Here is a 14,288-nt window from a genome sequence, read left to right as displayed (position 1 = left end):
CGCCGGGGTCCCCGCCCGCAGCTTTTTGCCCGTCCCGACTCCGCGATTTGGTTTTATTCTGTGCTCGTTTTTGTGAGATCCCACGTGGAAGCCGTTAACGAATGCTCGATAATGATCACGACGAAGGCATTATTCAAATGAGGCAGGTAATTGCAAACAGAGAGCGCCTTCTCCCCTTCCTTTTGCTCTTTTCCTTGAGCGGGCGCCACGGCTGATGCTGGCGGTCCCTCGCCAGGCATCACCTCCATCCTTAAACCCGTCAAAGCAGGCTCCTGGGTGCCAGCCCGAGCCCCGCACGGCCTCAAGCTCACGCATTTTCGGCTCCCGCACATCTTCGCGGAGCTGAACCCTGCCCGGAGCCCTCCCGTCCCGTCGGGGCTCGTCCTGCACAACCTCGGGGGGCCGGGCTGCTGCCTGTGCTCGCCCCCCAGGTGGAGAACACCCGGGTGTACTCATTTTTTTTATTATTATTATTTTTTTCCTCATTGTGCTTTTGACTCACTCGCAGCCTGTTGTTTATTCACAAGCATTACGGTATCCTGTTAGCATTCCGACCAGGGATCTGACTCCACTGGTTTCCTGCAGGAACATGTGGAAGCAATAGCGGGGTTGTGCACTCACCCGAGCTGAGGATGCACTAGTGGAGAGCGTGCAAAAAGGCTGGGGACCCTGCGAGCCTCGCCACAGGGCCCTCAGCCTGAGCACGCTGTTCTTCTCCTGCCTGCCCCCACTCCCTTCGGGGCATCTTCGCTCCGGAGGCTTAGCTCTCCTTGGTTTGGGGAGAGAGAAAAACCACCGCATCCTGCCGCTTGACTTTGAGGACAAAACTTTTGTTTGGCGCTAAACGGAAAAAAATAATAATAAAGACGAAAAAAAAAAAAAAGAGGGAGGCGGGCCAGAGCGGGAAGGGAGGAAGCGGGGAGAAGCCCGGGGGCTCGGCTCCGAGTCCGGAGCCCTCCCGGGAGGCAGGGGCCTCCGTCCCCGCTCGGTTCCTGGGGCTGCACTGCCCCCTCTCCCGCGGCCGCAGCATCGCCCCGCTCGCCGGGCTCGGCTCCGGGACCCCGCAGCGAGGCGACGGGGGCAGCCCCCGCCACCTCCCCGGCCACCGCTGGGCGCCACGGCGAGGCGGAGGTCCCCGGCTAAAGCCGTCGGGGCTCCGGGCGAGCTCAGACGGGCCGGGCCGAGGGCACAGAGGATGAGAAAAGCTTCCCCGGTCCCGGCACAGCAGCAGGGTTTGGGGCGGCCGGCTCCCGGCGACGGCTGCCTTTCGTTGTGGCTTTCATTCATAAACCCGAGCGGTGCGGCTCTGCCCCTCTCGCCCGGTGCCTCCTGCTTCTGGCTGCCTCGCAGCCCTCCGTGCTGCTCTGCGCCCCGTGCCCGCGCTCAGGAGCGCACAAAGGACACGAGGAAGCCGCCAATTCGTTTCCAGCTCCATCTCCCCGTCCGTAACCCCACACCGTGACCCACCGTCCTGGTGGGGCTGAGGGAGGAGGCTCATTCACGAAATTGGGAGCCCTCTGACTTTTCACCAAAGTTTTTTGTTTTTTTTTCCCCTTTATATTTTTTTTCCTTGCCCCCGCAGTGCAAAACTCTCCGATTCCCCCCTTTTCCTCCCCCCCTGCCATATGGCCAGCCTCCCCCTCCCCTGCGAGGCTGCTGAAATCTGGAGGCTGAGACTGGCCCCCCTGCCTCCGTAAGAGCCTCCCTCCTGCGCCCGCCTCCGGCCGCGGGGCTGGGGGCGCCGGGCGAGCCAGGGCGGCTCTTATTGCGAAGGGGCCGGAGGGGGGCTTCATTTCCTGACAGCTATTTACTTAAAGCAAATGATTAGTTTTGGAAGGATGGACTATAACATTGAATCAATTACGGGGCGCGGGTTGTGAGCCCGCTGCAGTCGGGTCTGGAGGGAGGGCGAGCGGGAGGGAAGGAGCGCGGCTGAGCGGGGAAAGTCACAAAAGACGTGGACATATTTTGGATATTTTACGATCTGCGGGACTATAGCTGCGGATTGGAGAGGAGAAGGTAAGAGGTGAGGGGCACTTTCCCCATTTTTTTCCTTCCTTTTCCCCCGTTTCTTTTTCCCATTTTTCTCATTTTTTTTTCTTTTCCCATTTTTTTTTTAAATTTTTCCCTCCCTTTATCCATTTGTTGGTATTTCTTTTCTTTTTCTTTCCTTTTTTTTTTTTTTTTTTTTTTTTTCCTCGGCTGAGCCGCTCCGGGGGCGGCTTCCCGCGAGGGTGCCGGGGGCTGGCGGCCCCCGGGGGCGGCGGAGAGCTGGGACCGGGCTCTCCGCGGGCCGTCGGGGCGCGGCGGCGGCGGCGGCGGCGGGGAGCAGCTCGGGCAGCGCTAATGACAAACACATTGGGACCGCGGGGGCCACCGTGCCGCATTCCTGCCCCGCCGGGGCTCCGATGGCAGCGCCGGTGCCCGCCCGGTGGGCGCGGGGGGGACGCGCAGCGAGGATGGGAAGCAGGGCAGGGTAGCACCCGGCGGCTCCCCCTCTTCTCGCATCCCCACCTTCTGCCCTCGCTTCTTTCACCCCGCCGCTCTCCGCTCCCTTCCCCCACCCTTTGTTTTTCGCCACCTTCCCTTTTTCAGGTCCCCTTCCCCACCTTAACACCCCCCCGGGAGCCCAGGCGGGACACGCACGACCCCCGCTTTGCGCGGGCGACCCCATCTCCATCCCTGCGCGCCCCCCCTGCCCCCCCGCTCTTTTGCTTTATTTCCACGTCTCAGCGGAAAGAGAAGATGCTGAACTCGGGCAGGACTGGTACCTGGAGCCTCTCCAGCTTACAGCCCCCTTCTTGCACCGGGAGCGCCGCCCGCCCCGCCGGACGGCTGGAGCCCGCCGCCTCGCCCCCCGGAGGGGGGCTGAAGTCTTCGCGGCCACCGTTTGGATTTGGTCAAGAGCGGAGGCTGCAAACTCGCCAGCCTCTGCCAGGCTGGAGTCCCCTGGAAAAGTCCTAGGAGCAAGTAGGAAATGGCTTTTTGGCTGGCTGCGGCATTGCTCAACATTTTTGGACGGGGACCCAGCGGCCCAGGAGCCGTTCCAGAGAACAGGACTTGGACAGCTTTTTTCTGTGCGAGCAGCGGCGGATCCAGCGAGGCAGCAGCTGCCGCCCCCGGGGGCGTCCCGACGGGCTGCGGGGGCCGCTGCCCCGGCCCCCTCCCTCGCCGGGGGCAAGAACCCAGCGCCCCTCGACGGCAGTTCGGCATCTCGCAAACGCTCCGGCTTCCCGGCGAGCCTCCGGGACCCGAAACCACACGCCCAGGGTATTTGGGACAGACGGAGCCGTCCCCAGGGCTACGGGCACGTCGCTGTCACAGCCCCGGACGGGGCACAGCTCCTGTCCCCCCGCGGGTGGCCGCCCCCTCGGGGGGCACAGAGCGCTCCGTGCCTCTCCCGGTGGAGCGGGCAGGAGGAGAAGCCCGGAGCTCACGTCGGGGAGCAGCCCTGGAGAGAAACACGGCTTTGCTTTGCCCCATCCCCTCCCATCCCGCTTTTTTTTTTTTTTTTTTTTTTTTTTTTTTTTTCTGGTTACCTCGCGTTTAAAAAAAAATGCTCCAGCTTGGCAAAGGCTTTTCTATTGTTTCCTAGACAAACAGCGGAGTGGCTGGGAGCTGCCGTCTCTGCTAGGTTTGCTCGGTGTCCCGGGCAGCCTCTGATCCGCAGCGGCTCTAACAGACATAAACCGAGCTGGATGGGGCTTCGGGGTCGCCCCTCTTCCTTCTCCCTCGGGGCCACCCACTTGGGCACACTGCAGCAGGGAGGAAAACCCCGAGGATGGGGGCTGGAGAGTGGCAACGTGCCCCTCTTCTCCCCCTCCATCCCCACCCATGTCCCGTCTGGTTATGGGGTCCCCACTGCATCCCCGACGGGGTCGCCGCTGTGCCTCCTTTCCCTAATGCTCCCCCGCTGGTTTTTGCTGCCCGGGGGAGAGGTGAGGCGGGGGCAGCCAGCAGGGGGATGCCGGGGGTGCTGCCCTCAGCATCTCCCAGGGCCGGGGGCCCAGCTAGGCTGCATTAACTCAGTGTTCCCGGACGGGGCCAGAGACAGGATCAAAGCAAGGAGAGAGGCGTCAAAGGTCCCTCCGCCATCAGCGGCTCAAACTCTGAGCTGTGGATATCTGCCTTTTACTTCTAGATGAGATAGAGGAAGATCTCGCAGCAAGGCTCTTCATTTTCAGTTTCCACTTAACAAAGAGCATTGTGAAGCCCTCAGCTAAGCAGCAGTTTAGCCAACCTCAAAGCTTGGGGGGAAAAAAAAGTTTGAAGAAAAATGAGACCGCACAAAGCACTGGGACACAGGAGTCTGCAAGCAAAGCAGCTCTCCCAGCCTGCAGGCAGTCTCCTGCTGCCTAGAAATGAGCCCCCTTGTTCTGGTACTCCTCCCCAGGCGGGGACGGCAGAAGGTGTGCCAGCAGGACTGCGATGGGCATCTCTGCTTTTATTTGCTCCTTGATGTATGGGGGATCTTCATGTGGCTGGGAGACAAATACATAGGTATTAGGTTTCAAGAAAGCAGGAAGTAATAAATATTTTAATAAAATACCTCTCTGCAGTACTGCAGTATCAAGCTAGGATTTGAGTCCAATTCATATAGAGAGAAAAGACTTGCACAAACCTTTATTTATTTATTTATTTTTGTAACCGACCTACTGTTGGTTATTTCCAACAGCAGCAATTGGTCTGAAAAGGGGTGAAATGGATAACCCTATAGAAACTTCGCCTTGCTTGTATCCTTACATCATGATGGCTGCAGTGGTGTTACTCTTGCCTGTGAACGCTGAAAATTCTGTTAGAACATGTTTGCTTCACTCGTTTTAAAAACTAGAATGATTTCTGAAAGGTCATTTTTTTTTTGGTGCTGGCAAGAATTGCTGATAATTTGAAAGAAGGAAGCAAGTAAGCAAGTGATCCTTTCTCTCCCTCTTGCCTTGCTCTCCTGCTTGACTCATCTCTTTCAAGTCAATAAAGCTTCACGTAGACACCCAAGGGAACAGATTGCAATGGCTGAGCTTCCTAACTCCTGCGGTCAACAGAAATGGAGTGTTTTTTTTCCATCCACCACTTCTGAGCACCTAAGTTGGGATTTGAGGTGTTCTCTGAAGTTCCTGACCTGATCCTGAGAACCTAAGTGAGATGTACCCTTGGAAGTATCCGTTGTGTTGTCTATCTGCTGGGATAGACCAGAAAGTCGTTTAAGTAAATTTAGACTTTGTAAATTGCCCTCTACCTCTGTTTCCTAGTCCTATGGTTTGTCCTGATGGTTTAGGCTGAAGAATTGGAGCTGACTGGAAGGCGGACTTGTGGCAGCCATCACTAGGTGTCCTGCAGAGCCTGAAGCCGCTGCAGGAGCCCCAGACAGACTCAGCTTGCTGTGTAGTTATTCCTGCACAGCCCAGAAGAGATGCACAGGCTATGCTAGATGCAAACACTCTCAAAGGGACATGGAACAAACCACTCTTTAGGAGAACATTTATGCTGGACTTTTCAAAGAAGAAATTTTCTTGTGTCACTTATGCCTTTCCCCAGCGAAACCATCAGACGCTCTCCTGTTTGCTTTGCTTTTGTGGAGAACTAAGTTTGTAACTTGGGAACTGCAAACCAAGAAATGTTTCAGGAGGTCCTGACCGAACCTTTGTATTCAACCGGTGACATGTACCACAATGAAGAAAAGTTGTTCTCTGCTCTTGGGCTAGCCTTTGCTCTTGCTGGAAAAGATCAGTTTTCCCAGAAGGACGGATTGCCACTCAGACAAAACCTCCACTGAAATTATCCAGCCCTCTCATAACAAGGATAATCACATCATTACGTGCCAAGATTTGCAATCCACCTACTATCATATAATTTATATAAATACAGAGCAATAGGGACTTTTTTACTTTTTTTTTCTTTTTTCTCCAAAGAAGAAAACCCAGAAAATTCGCATGAAGTTAAGACATAAGAAATTTAATTTTAAGTTGATTTAGAAGACCTAGCTTAGTTTCCAGCTGCCGCGCTGGAGACCAGCCTTTCCTTCTGCTGGACAAGAGAGCTGGCTTATTGCTGTGGATCAACATTGCCATCCTGTGGCCAAGAACATGAAGTGCAGTGACTACTTAGCTGGCAGGAAACGAGTTTGTCAGTCTCCAGGCTGCTGGTAGATGGGACGGTTTTCTATCTTGAAAGAGTTCTTTGTTTGATTTACAGCAGTATGAAAAACATATACGGATGGCTCTTTTTATCCCACCACCATGCTTTCTGTCTAGGTCATGCAATCGCCTAGGAATATCTTCTAAACACACATTTCCATCGGCTTTTTGGATATTGATTTTACTTTGTCTCTTCTGCTCTGCAGTCAATGAAACCCCTCTTGGTTGGAAGCCAGCGCTTGGCAGTGAGTGAGTGGAAGATTGGCTCCTTGCTGATAAAAGTTCTTCTGATGTTCTTTTCCCGATTTTTTTATCATTAAAGCACACAACAGAGATACCAAATTTTCAGTCAGTTCCTTTCAAAACCCAGTGATTAGAGCAGATGTGATGATTGTTTTACCCTGGGCAATCAACCTCCACTGCAGAGAGTTTGGCAACAACCCTGTGGCATCATTTAGCTTTCACTATGCACTCCCATGTTTCTATTTTAACTAGCACTGTTCAAGGTATGCAAGGAATTAAGGTTGGCTCCAACTTACGTTGTATGTGTGCTACCAATACTTGCATAAATCTACTGGCTTCACAAAGGTTACACCAATTTTCGGTTTAATGTAGTGATGCTAGAAACTGAACCTGCTGTATTTATTCAGGGCTGAGATGTGGGTGTTTTAGGACAAAGAGTGCTCCTCTGCCACAAAGAAGGTTAAAAAGCAAAATAAGTGTATTAAAAAAAAAAAAAAAAAAAAAAGTGATGGTAAATAAACAGCAAACGCTTGGTGTTTTGGGAATCAGTAAACTATCTTTTGCCCAGAACAGAGGTGTTAAATTCTGTGTTAAACCTTGACTCCAGCATGCCAAAGTCAGATGCATGATGTAATTAAATCCAGTTCAAACAGATTTTGAGTATGAATGATGATGAGTCCTTAGTACATTATTCTGTTTTTCACAGTGCGTAAATGTTGCTCTGGGTCTTGCTGAGATTAACAGGTCATTGAGGAAAGATCAAAGCTATGGAGTCTGAAAGAGTAGCCAGTTGGGAAATGCAGATTTAGAAAATCCTTGTGATTTTTTAAACTGCAAGGGTAGACTGAGGCACTCAGTTCTTACTGATTGCTATGGCAGCCCAACTAAGGCAACAAATTCCAAATACCACTTTGGAAATGTCATCACCTCTATTTACATCAGTTTATTCACCAGGCTTCAGTCCTCACACAGTTTTGCAGCAGTGTAAGTTCGCTTCAGCAGAGCTTCTGCAGTCTGGTGTGTAAAAGATATTAGCTTTGTGTTTTCTCTTTCTGTGTTGCATCACTTGCATTGAATAGTCTGGAAAACAACACAGTTGGGGTAGAGACCCTATTTTCAAATGGAAAAGGCTGAAGGAAATTTGGTGGGCAGTGGGGTAACATTGTCTTGTGGATCTTGGGAGCTTAGGATTCAGATGATGGAAATTCTTTAAAGATATACAGTGTGGGTCACTTTATCAGAAAAAATATTGCAGGATATAAATGTGATAAAAATGAATAAGGAGGCTGAAACAAATGGACTTCTTTGATGTCTGAGAGTCTGTTATCAACAGGAGACAGATACATAAACACGTGGCAATTATTGCTAATTGAAGAATCAGGCAAAATGGTTTGTCTCTGCTGGAAAGTTGTCAGCTGAATTTCCGAGGTTGTTTGTACAAGTTTTGGGGCTGGTAGTTTGTAAGTCTTCTAATCCTGCTTCTGAGACCTTTTGTTTGATTGGAGTATCAAATACTTTTTGCTTTGCAAAAGAGCACCGTCTGTTCCACACGTCGCAGGAGGAAAGAGGGACGGGTTCAGAAGCACCCCATGGCATGTTGTAATCATTTAGCTCCCATATGGCATCGGCATAGTCTTCATAACTGGATGCACCTACGTGCTTTCCTATCTCAGAATCAGGAGCAGAGGGTGAATAGAAATTCTCCAGAACCTTTGAAAAACTAGTCTCTGTTTTGGCACATCATTCTTTATTTTACTCTTTAGCCTGTGTTTCAGATTATGGGTTCTTCTGTATGGTCCTTTTTTAGTCTATGTTGGCTCTGGGCCAAATCCAGTTGCTATTAAAGTCAACAAAAAATGTCCATTGATCTCAATGGGAGCAGAGGTTGTAGGAGCTCCTCTTTTGGAAATTACCTAGCAGGCTGCTTGAGGGGTTTAAGCAGAAATGTGATTAGATAGCATAAAGATTCAGAGTTGTTTATCGCCATTGTTGCCTCTTCACAACTGATGCCTTCTGATTATTTGTTTGAAAGCTGAAATTATCACAAATAGCTTGTGATTTTCACACTATTGGCGAGAAGAGGCTCTCAGTGAATGGCATGGCTGGCCTACAGTCTGTCATGTATTTATTCCACTAGAAAATTTCAGCATATGTTTTAAATAGCATGTCTCTTGATCAAGGGAATTCTTGCTAAATAAGCAATAAACACTATTGTATTGTATTGTGCTCAGTAAGCTATATATATACATACGTACAATGGCAAAACAAAAATATCACTCACAATTGTGTGATGTATAATAGAAGTAGCTTTTAAATATGCTGTTTCTCCCCCCCTCCTCCCCCCCCAAAAAAGCTGCAAGCCACTAAAAGGTCAGAATTTACTGCATATAGCCATTGCATCCCCACTGAATTCAATGCAGCATCCAAGTAGGAGCATGGGCTCAGTCTTGGGTGCTGCAGTGGGCACCAGGGCTGTTTGCAGGCTCTTTGCTGCAAGTGCCAGCTTTGTGCTCTGCGTAACTTCCAAAATTCAAAAGCTGGGTGGGCCAGAACTTAGCGAGGAGAAGAGGTTGTGGACCTTTGGCTGTGTTCCCCGTGCTGGTGGTCTGCCTGCGGCTCCACGTGCCATGTGGGTGGTGTGGGCGGGTGTCTCACCAGGATGAGGGTGTGAGATGGGGTCCTGGGGGTACTCCTGCCCTCGGGAGGGTACAAGCAAAGGGCACTGTTGGACAGTGGTCCTGTGAGCTCTTGTATCTGTTGTCAGCTTATTAACTGGCTCCGTGTTGCCCTCTTTCTGTTTCAGTTGTTGGTAGCGATGGGCACTTCCCCAAGGACATTCCTGATCCTGGGATGTTTCCTCACAGGTAATATTCCTCAGTCCTCTAAGCCTCCCCATCCCTGCTCCTTCACAAACCTGTATTTAAGTTTCCTTTCGTTGTGTCCACAATAACAAACGGTTGGCCTGCTGCCTCCAGCCTCTATTTTTTCTGTCCTCCCCTTTGGTATGCCAAGACAAGGTCTACCTACAGCTGTCCCACCCTTGACACGCTGGAGCACCTCCAGCAGCATGGAGCAAGCCGGGCTGCCTGTGTGGGCTCCAGCATCCTCCCCCTTCCCACCACATAACCACACTCGCCGGGCTGCCCACATCTGCAGAGCGAATGGCGCTGGGAGGGGAGGGCAGGGTTTGCCACAGGGCTGCCAAATATAGAAAGGGCCCTGCGGGTTGAGATAACACGTGCAGACGTGAGAAACTGGTTTCAAAGAAAGCCTGGGCTCCTACTGCTGTTTTGTCGTGCAGGGCCCACTTTCACACTGTTTTCCTGGTGAATTCCCCATTTTCTTCTTCAGGAGCTTAGGGTGTGGGCCCTCTCATTTTCCTTCTGGGACTTGGACCTGCACCAGCCCACCTACAAATTACCTAGGCTTGCAAATCTGACCCCATAAATGTAGATTGCATCTGAAAAGTGGTGCCATCTACAACATCTAGTTCAGTGAATTACAGTTTTATTTGGCTATAAACTTTCTGTACATTTTGGCCAGAGGTAGACCCAATGCACAAATTTTGGATGTAGGCCCCTTCCCCGGCCCTTTGCCGAAATAGAAGCCAGATGTAAAGTGCAGGTGTTGGCCTTGGGAAGTGGTTTCCAACTTTCAGCGGTGGGCTTCCTTGCAAATTGATGGGCCTGCTGATTTCCTGACCATTGTTGCAAGGACCTGCAGCGCAGCTTGTAGGGTACCCACGAACTGGGAGTCAGGGACTGGGGCTGGGACTTGGGGCTGCGAAGCTGAGGTGTGGATTGGGAGCCATCCCTAACTTCACCTCTGTCTTTCACCTCTGGAGTTGTCAAACAGGGCTCAGCGAGCAAACACTCCTCTGCTTAGCATTTCAAAGGGAAGCCATTTGCCCACCACAGGGAACAGCTCTGGCTTTTAACAAGGGTAAATTTCCTGGGATGTCAGCACGTCTGAAATGGCCATAAAGATGCCTGCTCTGGATCCACTCTGCACCCTCTTCCATCCCTGTGCTGAGGAGGGGCTGTGTGTTCATGTGCTCTTTATTTGTGTCTTTTTCCAGGCCCGCTCCTAACATTTTGCCAGCTTCCTCTGCCGACTATTGTTCCCAACAGAAATGAAATGGTTGTACAGCTCAATTCCAATTTCACACTCAAATGCTCCGGAGACAGCGAAGTGAGCTGGCAGTACCCAGTGACCGAGGGAAGCCACAGGATAGACATCAGACATGAAGAGAACAACAGTGGCCTCTTCGTGACAGTGCTGGAAGTAGGAAATGCCTCAGCCGCTCACACGGGCCTGTATGTTTGCTATTACAACCACACGCAAGTGGAGGATGGGGAAGTGGAGGGGAGGAACATCTACATCTATGTGCCTGGTAAGTGGGGGTGCCACAGGGTGACTGACCCACTTTCCGAGGTGACTGTATTTTGGGACATGTGTTGCCCAAACCAGTGCCACATCTGACACTAAAGCAGTCGCCAGGTGGGGAAGGCCAGGTCTTGTTTTTAACCTGATTTAAAGAGAATGGGGAAAAGCTCACATATGCAGAGGGCCCAGGAAGCAGCAGAGTTGTCCTGTTACAAGGAGTTGTTACAAGGGAGGATGAAACAAGAAATGCTACTGCTGACCAGTCTGAGGCAAGATTAAAAATATGGTGTTTCTACACAGCATTTCTTGCAGTGCCCTATAATTTTCAAAGTAAACACAGCCTTCCCAGTCCTCGTGCCACCTTTCTCTATAGTGGTGGAAAATCTGCTGGACACAGAAGAAATGATATCCCTTCTCTTCAGAAGTTCCTATCACCAGCTTTGCCCTCCCACCCCCTTGTTCTGGCTGACAATTCCTTTAAAGGATTCCCATGTTATCCATCAAGGTATTTATTTATTTATTTTTCTGTGGCTGAAATAGGCACCACAGACTGAGCCACAGCTGGCTGCGTTGGCAAAGTGCTGTCTGGATGTTTCCTTGGTGTTCAGAGGATAAGCGGCAGAACAGCAGGGCCAGAGAAGACCAAGCCATGACATTTGCAGTAAATAGTCTGAGCAGGAAATGAAGGAGAAAAGAAGGGATTGTAAATCGTCCTGCAAAACTAAAATAAATTGTGAAGGAGATGATGTCTGAAACTGCAAGGAGGATTGTGGAAGGGGAAAAGGGCAGGAAGGACTAATGAGGCTTTTTTAAAGGCTATTTTACAGTGTTATTAATTCTTTGCAGTTCATGATGTGTGATTCAAGTGCAGCGATTCTTCCAAGACTTTCTCTACATTTCCCACAACAAACTTAATGCATTTGTATTCATTCCTGAAGCACTAAGAGGTTTCAGCAGAGGCTGCGGGGTTTGGCACAAGTATCTCAATTTCCAACCAGCTTTAGCCAAATCACCAAAAGATTTTCTTGCTGTTAAGTGTGCTTGTAACTCAGTCAGTAAAAGGATAGAAGGGCAAAAGACAGAAGATTTCTTCAAGAAGCGGGCATTTTGTTTTGATTTTGAAATGCCTCTAGATTTCAGCCTACCACATTTGCAAAGCAGAGACACCCTGTAATTTTTTCCACTCAGTGAACATTAGGATGTCATAAATGCAGAAACATATCCTTTTCTCCAAATTATAGAGAATGTTTCTGTTTCCACTATAAATTTTGTCTCTACAATTGTTTTTCCTGCAGTGAATTAGGAGGGCAATGGGTGGCAGCAACCAACTTTGGCCAAGGAGGGTTACTCTGAGACTTCATGCAATATCCCAGTTTCACTAAAAGCACAGAGAAAACCAAACTAGGTGAATCCCATTTCTGTTTTAAATTACATTGAGAAAATGAATACATGGAGTTGGCAGTGTGTTTGGGATAGAGGGCTGTGTTTGGACTATTGCTACAAAGAGCCTGCCAGTGCAGCATAAATTCTATTGTTGGAGGGATTTGTATTGCTATTTATTAAATTTCATTATAAAGCTTTGCACAGAAGCTTCAGGCTAGCAGAGATTATTTGTTTATTCTGAATGGCCAAGTGTAGATAATTTAAGGGCTTTGCTTTTTATGTTTGATATGTTATGCAATTATGTTTTGAACTCAGACTTTGGATTGGCTGGATAGGAAAGTTGGCAAGCATTTTGTTGACTTTGAAGAACTAAAACTACCAGGTGTTTGTTTGCTTTTTTATGGTCAAATACCATAGTCTGGAAACCACATGCTATGACCATAATTAACTATGTCTCATAACTGCAATGTTGGACAAGTTAGATATGCATAAAGATAAGTATCCTGAAGTATTTTTGATGAAATGTGGCTTTAATGGTGTTAGCCATAAGCAACACCAAAATTGATTTCTACTTTTTGCTATTGAGTGGGTTTTTTTTCTTTCTTTTTTTTTTTTTTTTTTTTTTTCTTTTCTTTGTGTATTGGTTATGGGGCAGCTACTATTACAGAAAGAAAAAATCCAACTGAAAAAGATGAGTGATTTGTTCCAATAAAATATTGTTGATACATTAATTTTACTTTATTTTTATTACAGTTCTTTTTATTGCAGTGAAAGTTACACTTGAGCACAAAATCTTTTTTCCTAAAAATTAGATGTGTAAGTCCAGATTCATCACTGTATATATGTTTTGATAGAGTTGTTTATGACAGAGAAAGAGAAGTCATCTTTAATTTAATCCCCAGAAACTGCATAAATGTTCTCATACCCATTAGTTATTTTTCATGCTTTGTGTCACTTAATAGCCTTTTGCCCTAACTGTAGGAATATATCAGAACCAGGTCTAATGGGAAGAATAATAATTAGCTTTTTTTCTCTTGGAGTCCTTTGCATTTCCAATTCTGCATCCTGAATTTTCAGGAAGGAGCCCGAGACCTTTCCTCTTTTGTGCTTAGGTCAAAAGTCTCACTACATGACACACCAGAAAGCAAAACTGAGATACTGTTAGCATGCCTCACCTGCAGTCTCTGAACAAGCGGAGTCATGAACTGTACTGATTTCAGTTAAGACCTGTAGGTGGTCATTGATATCCAATTCTTGCATATGGACATCCAACAAACAAGGTAGTGTAAATGTACCTCTTGTTTTTTACAGACGCAGACGTGCCTTTTGTTCCTTCCATACCAGAAGACCAGTTCATCCTAGTAGAAGAAGGTGATTCCACCACTATCCCATGTCGGACAAGTGACCCAAATGCTCAAGTGACTTTAATTAACAGTTTAGACAAGGCTGTCTATGCTGCCTATGACAACAAACGAGGTTTCATAGGAAACTTCCCTGCGGGATCATACACATGCAAAACAACGGTTAAAGGTGTGGAGTTCAAGTCTGATGTGTTCCTCATCTATATTTTAAGAGGTATTTATTTATTTTCATAATAATAATAATAATAAAAAAAAAGCAGTAATGTGCAGCCCAGTTCTTTTCTCACACTGTAGAGTCATATTAGCACCAGCATCATGGGGTTATACCCCACGATATTACAGATATTACCCCAATGATGAGCTCCTTGATCCTGTGGCAATATTACTAGTCACTTAGTTGCTAATTTGCCTAGCAAACTATCTTGTATACAATTTTGATGAGAATAAAATGCCCTTAACTTTACCTCCTCTCTCAAATGGTTGCAAAAGTCTTTTGTAATCCATTTGTTTTCATCCTGTTTGTTGAAACAGAACTTAAAAGTCTGGTGTTCCCCAGTGGACTCAAATGATAGAACTTTGGTTAGTTGGAAAAAACAACACAATTCAAATATTTTGAGAACAAAGTTGTACTGACCACTAGTGGATTTTCAAAGACAGCCACTGATTAGCACTGATTACTTTTATCCTAAGTGCAGTGAGTAAAATATCTCATAGGGGCATTTGAGTTAGGAACTGTTAATTGAAATTTTATGGTTGGATCTTTTCTTAATTGAATTGATTAAAC

General features: G+C 48.2%; 1 protein-coding gene across 1 annotated transcript in view; it reads left to right on the top strand.

The window, feature by feature from the left end:
• Positions 1-1,925: 1,925 nt before the first annotated feature.
• PDGFRA (platelet derived growth factor receptor alpha) overlaps positions 1,926-14,288 on the top strand; it is a 32,834-nt gene continuing 20,471 nt past the window's right edge. Inside the window, exons 1-4 of the mRNA XM_084286461.1 lie at positions 1,926-2,019; positions 9,178-9,238; positions 10,453-10,767; positions 13,455-13,718. Of these exons, the coding sequence (XP_084142587.1) occupies positions 9,190-9,238; positions 10,453-10,767; positions 13,455-13,718 (628 nt within the window). The 5' untranslated portion in view covers positions 1,926-2,019; positions 9,178-9,189. The remainder of the gene's footprint in view (positions 2,020-9,177; positions 9,239-10,452; positions 10,768-13,454; positions 13,719-14,288) is intronic.

This window comes from Netta rufina (genome assembly GCF_964035555.1).
Source record: "Netta rufina genome assembly, chromosome: 4".
NCBI classification, from domain to species: Eukaryota; Metazoa; Chordata; class Aves; order Anseriformes; family Anatidae; genus Netta; species Netta rufina.
The sequence above is the reverse complement of the archived record's forward strand: the minus strand, read 5'-3'. Positions and strand labels throughout refer to the sequence as shown.